General features: G+C 40.9%; 2 protein-coding genes across 17 annotated transcripts in view; one reads left to right on the top strand and one right to left on the bottom strand.

Annotated features, from left to right (window-relative positions):
- LOC132399811 (uncharacterized) overlaps positions 1-9,063 on the bottom strand; it is a 58,644-nt gene extending 49,581 nt beyond the window's left edge. For 7 of the 16 annotated variants that reach the window (XR_009514097.1, XR_009514114.1, XR_009514092.1 and 4 more), the window contains exons 1-3: positions 8,921-9,063; positions 8,181-8,306; positions 2,210-2,401 (exon numbers count right to left, since the gene is read on the bottom strand). Coding sequence is in view for 2 of the 16 variants with exons in the window: in XM_059980588.1 (XP_059836571.1) it covers positions 8,181-8,239 (59 nt within the window). In the remaining 14 variants the exon portion in view is untranslated. Of the gene's footprint in view, positions 1-2,097; positions 2,402-5,606; positions 5,739-8,180; positions 8,307-8,920 lie in introns of those variants that run through there. The other 9 variants (XR_009514118.1, XR_009514096.1, XR_009514094.1 and 6 more) reach the window with 4 other exon arrangements.
- Positions 1-19,215, top strand: part of prkdc (protein kinase, DNA-activated, catalytic subunit) — a 235,195-nt gene that overhangs the window by 147,725 nt on the left and 68,255 nt on the right. The window contains exons 53-59 of the mRNA XM_059980547.1: positions 1,015-1,139; positions 1,988-2,137; positions 3,289-3,462; positions 5,442-5,540; positions 5,652-5,862; positions 7,385-7,574; positions 12,984-13,193. Of these exons, the coding sequence (XP_059836530.1) occupies positions 1,015-1,139; positions 1,988-2,137; positions 3,289-3,462; positions 5,442-5,540; positions 5,652-5,862; positions 7,385-7,574; positions 12,984-13,193 (1,159 nt within the window). The remainder of the gene's footprint in view (positions 1-1,014; positions 1,140-1,987; positions 2,138-3,288; positions 3,463-5,441; positions 5,541-5,651; positions 5,863-7,384; positions 7,575-12,983; positions 13,194-19,215) is intronic.

Raw genomic sequence — 19,215 nt, 5'->3', positions numbered from 1 at the left:
CTGACATTTTATTAGAAATGCAGCATCTGCTGTCTTTTTGCTTTCCCTTTTAAGGAGCTCATCAACTTTAATACTTTCATCAACACTGTCCCTGGGGGAGAGGACAGTGAAGACACTGACTCTACTCTTATATCATTACTTTTTCTATTGTGCATATGATTGAAGGTATTCTCTACTTGCATTTCCACCTGTCTCTTGGTGATAAATGTCACTCTAAAAGCCACTGAGAAATTAATGTGACCTATTAGCACACACAGATTCAGTGTTAGATTTTCATTATTCTTTCTCAACAAAGTGCCTAAATCCCAGTTCACTGCTATTTTACAGAAGTGAGGAAAGTAACAGTCTGGACTTGCTGAGGGTAAAGAAAGAGCAGTTCGATATACACACAGCACCTAGTCAATGATGCCTGCATGTATATGAAAATCCTGAACATAGAGCGGATCTTCAGTAATGATTTTCTGCTCCCATGTCAGATTTCTCCCAGAGATTGTAACAGAGTGTAAACTTGAAGTAGTTTCCCAGCCCTTTTGAGAGGTTATCCATTCAGTCTGTGCCTGATTATACCTGATGCAGAAACAGTCGTTCACTTACTGCAGGGCAGAGGAAAGAGTGCAATGTTTCTATGTAACAATCAGATACTGTTTGTAGTAATGGTGGTAACATAAGGGTAGTTTGTAAATCTGTTTTTTTTTATTTTCTTGAGTGCATGAATTCCTCTGCAAAAGTCTGATGTGCATGTACTTGTTTGTCACTACAAGTTCGCTCTCTCTCAACACACACAAAATGGGTGGAGGAACTCAGCTAGTCAGGCAATGTCTATGGAGGGAGTCAGCGTCTCTCTCGCTCTCCCGCTTCAAGTAAATTTTCTTTCTTATCAGTTTTATATGCTTTTCATGCTATTTATTATAATACTGTGAAAGTGCTGTTATCACGTTGAGTGAACTCAAGTTGAGTTCACAATGTTGTTGGAATACAGTATTCAGCAGTAAGTGCCATGCTTTTGTTTTCCAGAAAATTGATATTCCCATTCATGATACAATTGCTAAGGAACTGCAGCAACTTTATCTCATGAAGGAGGACAAGTTTATTGTGTGCTTGAGTAAGGTTGTGAAGCATTTCCCTCCGTTTGCTGACAGGTAATGTTTAAAATTGTACGGCTGGCGAATATTCTGGTGCGATTCCTACTTTTCTGGTTTAAAAGATCCAGCAGGGCAAACCAATTGTTGACAGTTTGATTTAACTATAAATTATATCATTCAGATTGTGTACAAAGTAATATCCGACTGCGAAGTGAATTGTGGGTTGGCTAACAGCTAATTTATCCAGCATGAAGCATTTTGATGGATTCCCAATTTTCATTAATGAGGATATATTAAGTTCATTAGAATGGTGTGGATTGATGAATGTGACAGGGGCATGGAGTTTTTAGATTCTTTATGTTTGCACATATTGGAAGATTGCACATATTATGTCCCTGAAAATGAAAGGTGTGCGAGACTGTACAGCCTGCTGTCATTACATCTTCTGTTCTGAATAAAGAACTGGCACCTGGAACCTTCAGTCTGTTTCTGCCTCTACAAGTGCCTCTGATCTACTTAATATTTCCAACATTTTTTCTTTTATTTCATTATAAGGTTTGTAAAAGTAGTTTTAATATCTCCCCTTTATCAGAGCATCCAACTTAAAGCAGCAATTTAGAGAGAGCCAGAGCAGAATCAGCAGATCAAACCACACTGATAGAGAGAGAAACAGTCACGGATTCCATAAACAAAAATAGGTGAAGTTAGAAACAAACAAGGTTTCAGGTATCAAGAAACAGTGAGGGGATTATTGTTAAAATAATTTCTGTTCAGTGGTCTACTTTTGCAAACACTGGTGGTCGTGGTGTGATTATCTTTAGTAAACCTCTATGATCGTATGTCTGATTTTTTTTTCCTTCTAATGCCTGAGGTTCTTAAGTGTTTGGTATGACTTTGCATTCAAGGTTTATGAATGAAGTATTTTTCCTGTTACCCAAGTTGTATGGTGTACTGAAAACACACTGCCTGGAAGTGGTGATGTATCGAGCGGAAGATATACCTGATGTTTACTTACAGTTGAAGAGCAAGCATTTTGCAGAGATTCTGGGTCATCGGTGAGCTGGTGTACTACATCCTTTTACGCCTCATTAAAATCTCCGGTTTAGTATGCTGTTTTGAAAACTTACTTCAGTTTTTTTCTTCTCATGTTTGACATGAGAGTTTTGACTCCTCCTCTGTCTTGGTTTGATGGAGTTGTGTCAGTTTTCTCCTGGATGGTTAACCTGTACAGTGTGTTTCTCCATGCATCTGCAGAATCAGCACTAAGAACTGCAGTTCATTATCTCTCTGTGCCACTTCACATTAAGTGACTCGGTCACCTGTGTGATGAACACAGGACATTTGCTGCAGAGATGCTCTCCTGTAACATTTTCTGTGTATGTTTAAAAATAGCTGTAGAATTTGTATGATGCCTAATAAAGGCTTAAGTCAGTTTTAAACATTTACAATAACCGTAGCTAGTACATTGTTTTCAACGTAGAATAGTGACAATAAACTCTCTTTAGTTAATGCTGTTGACTCTGATATCTTGAAACCAAAACTTTTTACTGTTTTGGAACTTTGTGCCAACCTGAGATGTCACTGAATTCTTAAAGCTGATTAGTGGCGGCGTACTGAATACAGAATGCACTCTCATAATTGCAAGTAAACCCTAACCAAATAAAACATTAAAATTTTATCTTAAAATTAGTTGCAGTTTTTTTCGTAAAATACCAAATTGTGCAAGTGTTAATAGTTAATATTCAAAGAAATGACGTGAAGTGATTCAGTAACTTTACAAGTAAAAATGGTTCCTTCTGCTATTATTTGATGTATTCTTTGAATACTAAATTTTTGATTTATGGTGGCCACAAGGGCAATATTTGCAACGTGCCACCATGATGCCTTGATGGCTGGGTGGTAAATGGACAAGCCTTAATGAAAAGGAATCACTGAGATTATCTATGTGATCCTAGATTTGTCCTTCTGTCTGTCCTGTCATTGCTCATCTCATCGTGGACATGATGAGACCACTACACCTCTGAAGGAAGAGAAGAGCTTGGAAATTATCCAGGGTGTTCAGATATAACAGTTACTCAATTATCATTTGAGTTCATGACATATGGGTCTGGCATACTTTAATTGCTGAATAATCTGCTCATTTAGTTCGCTTCATAAAGAATTTTAGCCATTTGTAAATTAAACTTTAATCATTTCTTGCTTTAAGGGATGAAGAACGGCAGAAAGTTTGTTTGGACATTTTGTATAAGATTATTGCCAAACTAAAGCCAATGGAACTGAAAGAATTGGTCAGCTCAGTGACGTTGTTCATTTCCCATCCATCTCCTATTTGCCGAGAGAGGATGTACGATACTCTGATGTGGATACATGATAATTACAGGTATGGAAATGATAACTAAATAAATCTAGATAATTAAATAATCTGCCTCGACAATAATGGTTCGTCATTAAGGGCTACATAATTGAAACATGGTTGAAGAAAGTATTCTGTGAAACTTACTTGTTAATATCTAATGTGGTTTTCTTCTATAATTTTAATGCATTGGATTTTGTAATAATAGATCTTTTTACGGAAGCTTCACAAAATCATGAAATGGAGGAACAGTACGTTTTAATCTGTTTACTGAATACATACGTCTACAAAATAGTGCATGGAAATATTTTAAATACAATTTGATATCACAACCATACCTAATAGTCATTTTTTTAGATTTGTAAACAAATACTAATTTGCATCAGTAGCAAATCTAGAGTGGAGAATTATAATGTAAAGATCCTTTTGTCAGGGAGAACCGGAGCATAACAAATAGAAAATGCTGCTTGGAAATTTCATGGAAAACTTTAGGATTTCACAGAAAAGGTGAAGCTCCATATGATGTACTTGAGTCATCAGGGAGATCTTGTAAGAAAAACATATAATAAAATCTAGGAGTTCAAATTATTGGACTGAGTGAGAGTGGCGGGAGAGATTGAGATAACTGTTTAGAAGGTGTTTCTGGTTTGCACATCTATAAGCAGTGGTTGGTAAATTGATCATTAAAACTCTGGGACTGTCAGAAATACTGAGCTGGATCGCTGTGGTTCCTTTAGGCAAGTAATGTTGCCGTCCTTGGAGACACAACAGAGTACAGATGCTGAAATCTGAAAATAAGCAAAATTCTGGGGGAGCTCAGCAGAACTGGCATCATCTGTGGAGGCAAAGGGGTGGTTGAAATTTCAGGTAGCTGCTCTAATTCAGAACTGATGCAGGGTTTGTTAAACACCAGTTACAGCACGGATATCATGTGCAAAGCTGTCTCAGTGGCTTTTCTACAAAATGCATTACAAATTAAATCAAGCCAATTACTGATTCATTCGTCTGTTTACAATCAACAGCAAAGGGTTGCAAGTTGCCAACACTGTCTCACTGGTAACCTCTTCTGCTCTCAGCTTATGTTCCACTAGGACTATTTATGGCCAGGGTTGAATGGAAGCTGCCATAAAGTCAGAATTTTAGCACTGTAGAACCAGCTAATGTAAGGACCAGCTAATAAATCTATTCAAATGTGAAGTATTTTAAAATCAGACATGATTGCAAAACTGCTATTGGATACTTGGGCTGAGTGAATAAGAGTGTAAAATTGCTGAGTTGGGTGTGTCAAATGACGTTGAGTGTTTCTTCTGTACTAAAAATAAAACCAATCATGGAGCTTGCACGTGAACTTAAGGCAGAAGTAGAACAATTCAAAATATGCATGTTCAAAATTACTAGCTGAGGAAACTCACTCCTCCCTCTATCCTGTCCCCTATCCTACCTATGTACAGTACTGTGCAAAAGTCTTGGGCACATATATATGTAGTAACTTAATGTATTGCACTGTACTGCTGCCACAAAAATGTAAATTTCATGACATATGAGTAATGATAAACCTGATTCTGATATGGGTCTCTATCCTGGAATGAAAGTGGGAAGGGGGCAGGGAGAAGGAATCATGGTTGGAAACGGGGGAGAGAATGGGAAGCACCAGGGAAACGTTCTGTAGTGATCAATAAACCAATTGTTTGGAATCAAATTACCTTGCCTGGTATCTCAGGGCTGGATATGTCTGCGCCCCAGGCACCTCCACTCCTTCTCTGACAGCTGTCCCACACCCTCTCACGGCACTGCACCATCGCTATTCCCAACACCCTTTGCTCCTGCCAGATTTACAGACTTGCTGTCAGCTCACGTTGACAAATGCAGTATTGTGCAGAAGCCTTTGGCATCCTAACTATATATATCTGTCTAAAACTTTTGCACAATACTATAAGTTTGTTGTTGTACAGTAAAAAAAATTTAATAAACTGATTAAATATATAAATCTCCTTCCCCCTCTGCAGGGATCCAGAGAGTCAATCTGATCCTGATTCAAAAGAAATATTCATGACTGCAACAGATACATTACTTCAGGGACTGACTGATGAAAATCCTGCTCTACAGTATGTAACTAATTCATCTACCAGAATAAAACATTGTTAATATTCCTCTGTAGTTCTCAGTATTGTTTACTTTTAGAAATGTAGATTTGAAAGATTTCCATTTGTTTTCAGGTTGTATGTCAGAAACTTCTGGAGCCATGAAAGTAGAATTCCAGTAGCCACCTTTGAAAGAATGATGGCCATTCTTGGATCATTGTACTGCAACAAAATAGAGACCGAGTTCCTCAGTATAGCTACCAATGTTCTTCTTGAAATGACAAGCCGCAGCCCTGATTACTCCCGAGAGATGTTTGAATATCCACTATCTGAATGCAAGTTTCAGGTAAATACAAGAACTTTGTTGTCATTGTTAATCTTGATTTTGCTTATATAACTAATTTAATTTCTGGAAGATGGTAAATGGATAAGTATTACAAAAATGCATCATTTCAATTAATAGATAAGCTTTGCAGGCTCCTAATATAGAAATTCATAAGTACTTATGACTGCAGGCAAAACTGTATTTATTATTCATGTATTTTGATCATTCTATTATGATGGCATTTGGAACATTTCAGAAACTAAGCCTGTTAAAATTATTGTGCATTTTTTTCTTTTATTTAATTAAGAGTAAATTGCATTTGGCTTGAACTCCGTGGAGCAAATTCATAGTTTTAAAGTTTCCTGCTATTAAAAGTTAGTTAATGCTTTCCTTTAAGAATATCAGAATGAGAATGAGGAATTGGCCATGTGGCCGTTCATGCATGCTCTACCGTATAATAAATTCATAGCAGAAATGTTAACTCAGCAGTACCTTGCTGCATTAATACTTAAAAACATGTAGGAATAGAGCAGGAGTAGGCCATTAGAGCCTTGGAGCCTGCACAGCATTCATCAAGATAATGGCTTAATTTCTACCTCATTGCTATTATCTCCATATCCCTTGATTTCTTTAGTGCTCAGAAATTTATCAATCCCTGATTTGAAAGAACGTAATGACTAAAGTTCCACAGCCAGTTGGGTTGTGAATTCCAATGGTCCACCACACTGAATAAAGAAATTTCTTCACATCTCAGTCTTAAACTGTCTGCTTCGTCTTGCCATCCTTGACTCTGACGTAAGGGGGATCGTTCTTCCGGCATCCAGCCATTGGGCATTTACAAAGAAAAATTGTAAACCTTTTCATGAAACCTCTTTATGTCTCTTGTGCACTCACCACCTAGTTCAGTATTGTTGCCAAACTTGGAATGGCAGCAGTTTGTACTCAGCCAAATTGTCAAAATGGATTATGAATAGCTTGGCCCAGGCCTCTGTATAACTCACTGGTCACAACCTGCCAACTCAATAAGGGTTGGTTATTCCCGCCATCTTGGTAAATACCCTTTGATATAAATCTATCAATTTGTGTCTTCAATTTACCCAGCAAATGGGTCACTACACTCTCTTTGTGCAGAGAAATTCAAAGATGAAGAAGAAAATTCTCCTCATTGCAGTCCTGAATGGTTGACCCCTTAATATGAGGCTTTGACACTTGGCTATAAACACCCCTGCCAGGGGAAATGTCCACATGCTCTATCCAGCCTGAAAATACTTTTTATGTTTCAACAAGAACATCTCTCACTTGACTAAACTCTCTTGAGTATAGGAATACTTTGTTACACGCTTAGAGAATAATTTGGCATCAGTGGGTGCATAAGGATATTATATATTTCTTCTTACAGTTCCTACCCTTAATGTAAAAAAAAATAATTTCTTCGGAGGAACATTTAGGACTGTATATTAAGTGGCATTCAAATTTAATGTTTATCTCATTTTGCAGGGTGAAATTTTGCAATTCACTCACCGCTGTGCAATCTGTTTCTTAGGATTATAGCATCGATTCAAGTTGGTATCAACGTAGCAGAATTCTTACTCCACTGTTTGTGGAAACTCAAGCAACACAGAGCAGTATTAGGAGCCCATCTCAAGAAGCATCTCTAGCAGGTCACAGGTCAATAGACGGTCAAATTAGAGCTACCATAACCCATTATGAGTTTACACCAACTCAGAACCCTGGTAAGTGGAAATCATTTCATCCTTTTAAATTTTGATGGTGCTGTTTACATCACATTTTTCTTTTGATAATGGGTATGGAGTTGGGTTGATAATCCAGAGAATAGGTTCAAATCCCACTTATTTCAGAATTAGAATTCAGTTTTTCAAACATCTGGAAATAGAGGTAGCTAAAGTAAAATGAACATGAAGCTTTTTTGAGCAACACACACAAAGTGCTGGAGGAACTTAGCAGGTCAGGCAGCATCTATAGAGAGGAATAAAAGTCAACATTTCAGGTCCTTCTCAGCCAGAAACATTGAGTATTCATTTGTCTCCGTAGATGCTGCCTGATTTGCTGAGTTCTTCCAGCATTTTCAAAGGTTCAAATTTCAAAAGTTAATTTATTGTTGAAGTATTCAACTTGAAATGCTTCTCTTCTAGGTAGCCATGAAACCAAGGAAGGCAGCACGATCATCAGCCCCTACTCCCTGCACAAAAAAAAACTTTTGTGTGTGCTGCTCTGCATTTGCAGAATCTCTTTGTGTTTAAGTTTTTTCGAAAAGTAATACAGTTGTTCATTAATGAGCTGATTTCAGAGGTGAGGAACTCCAGTAGTCTCTTACTGACCTTGAAGAAAGCCGGCAACAAAGATCCAGCAATCGGAAGTAGATTTCTCCTTCCCCCATCGTCAGCTCGAGTGGATTGCTGCTGTGCAGTAGTTGTGATTGTGGTTACCACTAAGTAGTCAATACACTGGAAAAATCCAAATACCAAACCAGACAATGAAAAGTAAAATTTTTTCCTAACTTTATAAAACATTTACATGCATGAGAAAGGTTGTAACATGCATTGCTGGAAGCGGATGTATCATTAACAGAAGCAGTTCTGCAGATGCTGTAACTTTTCTTTAAAATAACTTCCAAAGAAAAGGTATGGCAAATCAAAACATTTACCTGACAGAGTTACAGTCCACGCATTAAAAATAGCTTTCTAGAATAAGTTTTTGAGTAGTTAAGAAATCAGTATGCCATTAAATAATTGGTATCCTTCTATAAACTGAGCAAGTTATTCACAATTGTGTAACATTTCAGTGTTTCTTGCAGTGAGATAAATAGTTTTAAGATAGAATCGTAGAGGGATACTGCATAGGAGAATGTCCTTAAGTTCACTTCAACCAACAACTACCCATTTACATTAATGCTTCCTTAATCTTTTTCATTTGTGTTCTCCCCACGTTCTCAAGTCGAGTTTATTGTCATTGCTACAGGTTAGGTGAGCCATAGACATGCTGTAAAATTTACATCACAGGCATTTGGGTACTAATGACAACATGCAGAGCATAAATTCTTCAAAATTCTACTCCTCACCTTCACATAATGGATGACTCACAGAGTCCAATTAGCCTACACACATTTGGGAGGAAACCCACGAGATCGTAGGAAGAATGTGCAAACTCCACACAAGGTTGGGACTGAACCTGGATCTCTGGCACTGTGAGGCAACACCTCTTCTGAACTACGTCACTGTACCACCTGACATCAGCATTCACTGACCATCTCTGCCCATGAACTGTCTGGTTTGTCCCAATACTATTAGGAAGTTCTCCTTTTATAATTGTACATGTAGAATTAAATTGCTTCTACAGCACTCTGTCACCTAAGTTCAGAACAACAACCTGTAATGTCTTTTTGGCATTGGCCCTCCTAACAACTGATTTAAGAACACCGGCGTGTGCTTGGAGCTCCCAGTCACAGGAACTGGAGTGGAACAACCCACATTCATTTCATTAAGGAACTTCCAGTTATTAGATAGAGGTCAGGAGATAATAATTATTTAAGAACTAGCTTGCCTTTGAAGGGAACAGCTGAGGAATGGATGAATAAAATTAGCCAAAGGAACTTTCTTTATTATGTGTCCATACTTCCAGTCCAGCAGGCTGGGCTGTTTCCAATCCCTAGTTTCACAGATGTACAGTCAGATCCTCTTTAATCATTGTAACTTCACCTGATTCCCCTCACTGTAGTGCTGCTCTCTATGGTCACTAGGTGGAAGCAACAAGCCATATCTTAACATGAAGCACTGAGGGCAATACTCAGTTAGAGCATCTAAAATTATAAAGCAGCATTAGACCAACCACATAGTCAAAATGTGCTGTTGGTGTTTCCAGTTCATTGTGAAGTCTGCAGTGATCAGAATCACAATCAGGTTTATTATCACCGGCATGTGATGTGAAATTTGATGTGCCCATGGATGAATGGGGAATGGTAGCCAGGGGTTTTCAGAAGTCTGCGCTTGTGCCAGATTTCTGTCATTAAAACTCTGAGCAATAGCATCCTTCAGCTTTATTCTTGTTGCATAATCTCAGTTAACCTGGCCTGGTTTGCATAGGAGTTCCAAACCATTGTGTTTGTTTAAAATGGTGCTACTGATGTGAGCAACAGCTTACAGGTGGTTTTCAAAGCAAGAAATTTGACTAGACACTCTATTAGTAATACTTTTTATATGGAAAATTGTGGTAACCAGTCACCGTAAACAACGAAGAGGCGAGCGAAGGTCAGGCTGATACGAAGGTCAACCCATGAGGATGCGAGATGGAGTCGGAATGAGTCAAGGCATGTTCAAAGGTTCAATTTAATGTCAGAGAAATGTATACTGTATACATCCTGAAACGCTTTTTCTTCACAAAACATCCATGGAAACAGAAGTGCCCCACAGAATGAATGACAGTTAAATGTGAGAACCCCAAAGTCCCCTCCCCCATCTCATGCGTAAGCGGTGATAAGCAACAATCCCCTCTCCACCCACCGGCAAAACAAAAAGCGCACCCACTACGGAGCACAAGCGTGAGCTAAGCGATAGCAAAGACACAGACTTGCAGTTACCCCAAAGACTATCGCAATTCATCCGGCATTTGGCAACCCACAGGTTCTCTCTCTGTCCCTAATAAGGGAGAGGGAAATGTCCCCGATTTTCACAGCGAACAGGAGACATAACAACAACCGGCTGGTTTACAATGTTAAAAAGTGCATATTGTTGCTTTTTACGAGCTCTGTGCCCAAAGATCGCAAAGATCTCGGGTCTTCAAGCCCACAGCGAAAGATTCTCTGGCCTCCCCGACGGCACACGAGTCTCCTGCCATGACACCGACTCTTGATCCGCCCGTCTCCAGAGCCCTGAGAACTTGGGCTTCCAAACACTAGGCCGCCTCTCAGGCCAACCCCTTGGTGTCGGTCCTGAACAACAGCTGGTCCTGAAACCCTGAGAACGGGTCCCACTCCTGCATCTTCCTGAAGATGGAGAGAAGTGAAGAAGCTGAAACTCCGGAGATGAAGTTGGAGCAAGTGGAGCGGGGAAAATTTGAAGAGTTGTTTCAGAGCCCATCCTCCCAAACCTGGAGCGAGGTTTGATCCATCTGAGAGCCGTGCTGACTTGAAAAGATCGTGTAAGGGGCCGGCAGTGGCCAGAGCACATCACTGTGGCAGGGTCCGGATCCTGTGCGTGGGACCATCCGATACTTGGACAATGTAAACTCCCGGCCAGATAGAATGGAAAGGCAGGGTGTGAGGACCAGAGGCGAGGGTCGAGTCGGTTCTACTCGCCTTTCCTTGCGCTGAGTCTGTGAGTCTCCTCCGGCCACTACACACTTCATGTCAGCAAACTGTATGGTGATTTGTCCCACTATATGATGAACTGAGACCGAGGCTACGGGTCACCTCTGGCTCCAGAACGCTGTTGCTTGTTTGGTAACGTGCTTTTAATTTCCTATTTCTCTGCGTATTTGGGTTCGTTCAGGTTTCTTGCTTTGTGGCTGCCTGTATGCAGATGAATTTCAAGGTTGCATAATTTATCCATAGTTTGATAATAAATGTACTTTGAACTTTGATATTTAACCATCATCACTTAAGCACTTAGTTAACTTGCAGCTTGTCTTCTCAGGGGAGCTGCGAAAGCAATAAATTCCAGCCTTGACAGAACATCACTGTATTAAAGTACCGATCCTTGTAGTTCTGTCGCCAAGTTGAGGAGGAGTAAGTAGGCAGATGCAATCTCAATGGCTCTTCACACGGCCTTAGACTACCTGAAAAAACAAACACCTATGTCAGGTTGCTGTTCATCGACTATAGCTCAGCATTTAATACCATCATTCCCACAATCCTGATTGAGAAGTTACAGAACCTGGGCTTCTGTACCTCCCTCTGCAACTGGATCCTCGACTTCCTAACTGCAAGACCACAGTCTGTGCAGATAGGTGATAACATATCCTCCTTGCTGACGATCAACACTGGCACACTTCAGGGGTGTGTGCTTACCCCACTGCTCTACTCTCTCTATACCCATGACTATGTGGCTAAGCACAGCTTAAATACCATCCATAAATTTGCTGATGAAACAACCATTGTTGGTAGAATCTCAGGTGGTGACGAGAGAGTGTACAGGAGGGAAGTATGCCAACTATTGGAATGGTGCCGCAGCAGCAACCCGGCACTCAACGTCAGTAAGACGAAGAAGCTGATTATGGACATCAGGGAGGGTAAGACGAAGGAATACATACCAATCCTCATACAGGGATCAGAAGTGGAGAGAGTGAGCAGCTTCAAGTTCCTGGGTGTCAAGATCTCTGAAGACCTAACCTGGTCCCAGCATATTGATGCAGTTATAAAGAAGGCAAGTTAGCGTTTATACTTTATTGGAAGTTTGAAAAGATTTGGCATGTCAACAAATACACTCAAAAAGTTCTATAGATGTACCGTTGAGAGCATTCTGACAGGCTGCGTCACTGTCTGGTATGGGGTGGGGGGGTTGCTACTGCACAGGACTGAAAGAAGCTGCAGAGGGATGTAAATTTAGTTGGCTCCATCTTGGGTACGCAGGACCCAGGACATCTTTAGGGAGCTATGTCTCAGAAAGGCAGTATCCATTATTAAGGACCTCTAGCACCCAGGGCATGCTATTTTCTCACTGTTAACATCAGATAGGAGATACAGAGGCCTAAAGGCACACACTCAGCTATTCAGGAACAACTTCTTCCCCTCTGCCATCTGATTCCTAAAAGGACATTGAACCCATGAACACAAGCTCACTTTTTTATTATATATAATTTCTGCTTCTTGCACGATTTAAAATATTTTCAATATACTTATGCTGTAATTGATTGAATTATTTATTGTTATTTTTTTCTTCTTCTGTATTATGTATTGCATTGAACTGCTGCTAATAAGTTAACAAATTTCACGACACATGTTGGTGATAATAAACCTGATTCTGATTCAAATCCCAATGGACACTGACATCTGTTGTAATTTTGAAATTTTAAATTACTAGAAACTATTAATACCTTTTCAGATGCCTAAATTAGTTTTTCAGTAAAAGATGTTACAAACATAAAGCATTACTATTATATTTGAATTCATTTTTTATATTTTTTCCTAGGTGCACGGAATTTTAACTGGTTAACAGGGAGCAGTTTGGACACATTTGCAGAGTACTCCCTTCCTTCGTCTGACTCGCTGTCTTCCTCATTATTTGTGTATTCTAAGTGGAGTGAGAGGCCACTGAGAGCAGCTCCGAAACCACTTGGTCAAGACTTTGGCAAAAAAAGACTGGGTCTTCCTGGTGATGAGGTCAACGATAAAACAAAAGGTACCATATTGATAAGATCTAACCGTGTTAAATATTGAATGACCATTCAGAGAGTAATCCAACATGGAAGCAGATTCTTTAGTCCAACTTGCCCAGCACCGCTCAACATGGTGCCCACCAGGCTAGTGCCATTTGTCCGTGTTTGGCCCATGTTCTTCTGAACTCTTCCTGTCCAAGTACTTATCCAAATGTCTTTTAAGTGTTATTATTATACCTGCCCCAGCCATTTTGTTTGGCATCTCATATACACACCACCCTCTGCGAGATAACGTTGTCCCTTAGGTCCATTTTAAATCTTTCATCTGTCACCTAAAACCTCTGTCTTCTAGTTTGTAGTTCCCCTTTCCTGGGAAAAAGACAATGAGTGATCACCCTGTCTATACTCCTGCAAGTCATGTACACCACAGCAAGGTCACCACTTAATCTCTGATGCTCCTACGACCTCTGACCTCTCCCTCTACTCTGGTCCTCTCCCTCTACTCTGGTCCTCAAGTCTTGACACTATCCTCCTAAGTATTTCAAATTTAGTGATGTCTTTCCCATAAGAGGAAAACTAAAACTGTACACAACTGTCCAATGGCGGTCTCAGCAACATTTTGTAATACTGCTAAGAGAAGTTATTGCGAACCAGAGTGAGATGTCATTTGAAGTAGTGAGAGAGAGTATGACATCTTACGGAGCGGGAGCCATATGAAAGCTGCAAGTGTGTCGGGAGTGAGTCAATTTTTGAAGGAACGAGTGAGGCAGTGACATTTTGAAGGGACGGAGCCATTTGAAAACTGCAAGTCTAAAGGCTGATTTATGTTTCTGCGTCAAATGAATGCTGTAAGTACGGCGTAGCCGCGCAACTTGCGCTGTACCTTACGCCCTACCCTATGCCGTAGCCTGACGTGCACCTCTCCAAAAATGTAACTACGCGTCGCGGCAATGCAGCCCACAACAACTGTGATTGGTCCACTTGGTAGCATCACATTTCCTCCTGTCTATAGGCATACTGTACACTGATGCGAAATAAATGGTTGGAGACAATGAACCAAATCGACAAATCTACCTGCCAACATCCGAAAATATTTGAAATGCATTTCCTTGTCCATGTCTCTCAGTGGCCAGACAAGCACAGAAAATTCACCCTCCTTCTGCCTCAGTCCATTCAGTGGTCATACGTACCATCTCCTCCAACGTCTTCTCTCTTTTCTGTGCTGCAGTAATTTCAATAAAAGTAACTCTTGTTCAACATTTATTAGCTCCAACTCCAACATGATGCGCTCAGTCACCATTGTTTGAAGTACACGAAGAAACTCTACACAATGGCACAGAAACTAGCGTTTTGGCAGTGAATTGCAGAGCGACGCAGGCACACCAATGCACAGGTATAAAAGCTCACAACGGTGCAGGCCACTTACGAAGGCTACAGTGTAGGTTACTATGCAGAAGAATAAATCAGCCTTTATTGGGAGTGAGTCTTCCTTGAGTCAATAAAAAGAAAAGACCTGTAAGCAGAGTGGCCATTGTTGAAGTGGGCAGTGTTAGAGTGGTTTTGGCTCAACAGGTGAGAACAGGCTTGAGCAACCACTAAGTTTGCATTAAGATGCGGCCTCAAATTAAGTTTCTAGTAAGTATGTTGTTCCCGTTAATACATACCTAGCGCATTGAGAATGGGTCCAGAGTTAGTGGTGTGTTCCTTGCATGTGATGTGGGAAACTCTGGGAGACCTGATAACTACATTGGCACAAAATGCACTGAGCTGCAGCTCCTCAGAGACCATGTTAAGGAACTGGAGCTGCAGTTCAATGACCTTTGGCTCATATGGAAGAATGAGGGGGCGATTGATGGGAGCTGCAGCTTACCTGCATTGAACACGGGTACCTGAGTGACTGCCAGGAGAGGGAAAGGGAATAGGCAGACAGTGCAGAGTACCCCTGTGGCCATTCCCCTCAATAATGAGTATAACGCTTTGGATACAACCAACCAACCAGGGAGAAGCTGCCCCAAGCAGGTCTTTGCCACTGAGTCTGGCTCTGAAGGAAAGGGAGCGAAGAGGAGTGCAGTAGTGATCAGGGATTCCATCACTAAGGGAGGAGGCAGGAGATTCTGTGGACGTGATAAAGACACCAGGATGGTATTTTGCCTTCCAGTTGCCATGGTCAGGGACTCGAGTCGGGTCCACCGCATTCTCAAGGGGGAGGGTGAACAGCCAGAAGTTGTGGTACATATTGGTACCAATGGCATAGGTAGGAAACAGGAGGAGGCCCTGAAGAGAGAATATAGGGAGTTAGGTGGAAAGCAGGACCTGCAGGGGAGGATTCTTTGGATTGCGCTTGTGTGTGCCACGCATGTGCTAGTGTGGGTAGGAATAGGATGATTTACCAGATGAATATGTGGCTGAGGAATTCTGCAGGGGGTAGGGTTTCAGATTTCTGGATCACTGATGTCTTCTGCAGAAGGTATGATCTGTACAAAAAGGACAGGTTACACTTGAACCCAAGGGGACCAATATCATGAGACCATAGGACGCAGGAGCAGAACTAGGCCATTCAACCCATCGAGTCTGTTCCGCCATTGCATCATGGCTGATCCTGGATCCCACTCAACCCCATACACCTGCCTTCTCACCATATCCTTTGATGCCTTGACCAATCAGGAAACAATCAACTTCTGCCTTAAATATACACACAGACTTGGCCTCCACCACAGTCTGTGGCAGAGTATTCCACAGATTCACTACTCTCTGTCTAAAAAATTCCTCCTTTCCTCAGTTCTAAAGGGTTGCCCCTCAATTTTGAGGCTGTGCCCTCTAGTTCTGGATACCCCCACCATAGGAAACATCCTCTCAACGTCCACCCTATCTAGTCCTTTCAATGTTCGGTAAGTTTCAATGAGATCTCCCCACGTTCTTCTAAACTCCAGGAAGTACAAAGCCAAAGCTGCCAAATGCTCCTTGTCTGTTAAGCCCATCCTTTTTGGAATCATCTTCACGAACTGCCAGTGGACTCTCTCCAATGTCAACACATCCCTTCTGAGATATTGGGCCCAAACTGTTGACAGTACTCCAATTGTGGTCTGACTAGTGTTTTATAAATCCTCAGAATTATCTCCTTGCCTTTAATTTCTATTTCCCTTGAAATAAATGCCAACATTGTACTTGCCTTCTTTACCACAGACTCAATCTGTTAATTAACATTCCAGGAGTCTTGCACGAGGACTCCCAAGTCTCTCTGTACCCCTGATGTTTGAACCTTCTCCCCATTTAGATAACAGTCTGCAGTATTGTACTTTTTATCAAAATGCATTGTCATACATTTCCCAACACTGCATTCCATCTGCCACCTTTTTGCCCATTCTTCCGATTTGTCTTAGTCATGCTGCGGTTGCATTGCTTCCTCAGCACTGTCTACCCAACCTCCTATCTTTGTATCAGCTGCAAACTTTGCTAGAAATCCATCCATTCCATTTTATAAATCATTGACAATGTGAAAAGCAACAGTCCCAATATTGACCCCTAAGGAACACCACTAGTCAACAGCAACCAACCAGAAAAGGCCCCTTTTATTCCTACTTGCTGCCTCCTGCCTGTCAGCCTTTTTGTGCTATCCATGTCAGTATCTTTTTCCAGTAATGCCATAGGATTTTATCTTGTTAAGCAACCTCATGTGTGGCCTTTTGAAAATCCATGTAAATGAAATCCACTGCCTCTCCTTTGTTCACCCTGCTTGTTACATCCTTGAAGAACTGCAACGGATTTTTCAGGCAAGGTTTCCCTTTACAGAAACCACGCTGACTTTGACGTATTTTACCATTAGTCTCCAAGTACCTCAAAACCTTATCCTTCATAATAAACTCCAACACTTTCCCAACCATTGAGGTTAAGCTAACTGGCCTATAATTTCCTTTCTTTTGCTTTCCTCTGTTCTTAAAGACTGGCGGGCAGGTTTGCTAGAGCTGTTGGGGAGGACTTAGACTAATTTGGCAGGGGGGGTGGGAACCGGACTGATCGGGCTGAGGATGAGGCAGTTGGTATACAAGTAGATGCAGTGTGTAGTGAATTGTGAGGAAGCACAGGCAGATGGTAGGGCAAAATTGCAGTCAGTAGGATGAGTTGAAGGTAATATGGGGACAAAATCAAAAAGGGTGATGAATACAGGACTGAAGGTGTCATATTTAAATACACGCAGTATATAGAATAATGTAGAAGATCTTGTAGCAGAATTAGACATTGGCAGATACATTGCTGTGGGCATCACAAATTCGTGGCTGCAAGATCACAGCTGGGAGCTTAACATTGAAGAATACACCTTGTATTGAAAGGACAGACAGGTAGGCAGAGGGTGTGGGATGGTTCTGTTGATAAAAATGAAATCAAATCCTTAGAAAGAGGTGATATAGGATCAGAAGACTTGAAATCTTTGTGGGTAGAGTTAAGAAATTGCAGAGGTAAAAAGACCCTGATGGGAGTTTTATACAGGCCCCCAAATAGTAGCTGGGATATGGGATACAAATTACATTGGGAGATAGAAAAAGCTTTTTAAAAAGACAAATGTTATAGTCATGGGAATTTCAATATGCAGGTGGGTTGGGAAATCAGGTTGTTGCTGGATCCCAAGAGAGGAAATTTGTAGAATGCTGATGAGATGGCTTTTTGGAGTAGCTTGTGGCTACTTGGGGAAGATCAGGTCTGGATTGGGTGTTATGTAAAGAACCATATTTCTAAGGGAGCTTAAGGTAAAGGAACCCTTAGAAAGTGATGATCATAATATGATAGAATTCACCCTGAAGTTTCAGAGGGAGAGAGAAGATAAAGTCAGATGTATCAGTATTACAGTGAACTAAAAGGAATTATCAAGCTGGCCAGTGGTTTAGTGGCATCTGCACTGGACTTCAAGGTGAGTGGTCCCTGGTTCAAATCTGGCCAGCTCCCTGATCACTTTTCATCTGCACTGGGTTGAATGTCAAGCTAGCAACTCGACTTTGTAAAAAACAGACAGAACTGCTCAAGATATGGCAATGTTGCTGCCCGATGTGCCACAAGGCCTGGAAAAGAAAAAGAACAACAACAGCTAAAGGAATTAGAGAGGCATGAGAGAGAAGCGAGCCAGTCGATTGGCAAGGATAACGGCAGAACAACAATGGTGGGAATTTCTAGGAATAATTCAGAAGCACAGGATAAATACATCCCAAAGATGAAGAAGTATTCTAAAGCCATGGCTGACAAGGTAAGTCAAAGACAGTATAAAAGCAAAGAAAAGGGCATAAAATATAGCAAAAACTAGTGGAAAGTTAGATGATTGGGAAGCTTTTAAAACCAACAAGAGGCAACTAAAAACTTCCAGGAATCACTGGATTCTGGAATGGTTTTGGAGGACTAGAATATTCCGAATATCACTCCACCCTTCAAGAAGTGAGGGAGGCAGAAGGAAATTTTAGTCCAGTTGGCCTGACTTAAGTGGTTGGAAAGCTGTTGCAGTCCATTTTTAATGATGAGGTTTCAGGGAACTTGGAAGCACACAATAAAATAGGCGAAAATTATGTATAGTGTCCTTAATGGGCAATCTTGCCTGACAAATCTGTTGAAATCCTCTGAAGAAATAACAGGATAGACAAAGGATGTTGTCGCACAAGACCTTTGACAAGGTGTGGCACATGAGGCTGCTTAACAAGATAAGAGCTCAGGGTATTACTGGAAAGATTCTAGCATGGATAGGAGGTTGGCTGACTGGTAGGAAGCAAAGAATGGGAATAAAGGGAACCTTTTCTGATTGGTTGAAAGTAACTAGTGATATTTTGCATGGGTCTGTGTTGGAATTCTTTCTTTTCACATTGTATGTGAATGTTTTGGATTACAGAATTGATGGTTTTGTGGCCAAATTTGCAGATGGTACAAAGATAGGTGGAGGGGCAAGAAGTGTTGAAGAAGCAGGGTGTCTGCAGAAGGACTTAGATTAGGAGAATGCACAAGGAAGTGGCAGATGGAATACAGCTTAGTGAAATGTTTGATCATGCACTTTGTTAGAAGGAATAAAGGCAT

Source organism: Hypanus sabinus, chromosome 1, assembly GCF_030144855.1.
Source record: "Hypanus sabinus isolate sHypSab1 chromosome 1, sHypSab1.hap1, whole genome shotgun sequence".
Taxonomy (NCBI): domain Eukaryota; kingdom Metazoa; phylum Chordata; class Chondrichthyes; order Myliobatiformes; family Dasyatidae; genus Hypanus; species Hypanus sabinus.
The sequence above is the reverse complement of the archived record's forward strand: the minus strand, read 5'-3'. Positions and strand labels throughout refer to the sequence as shown.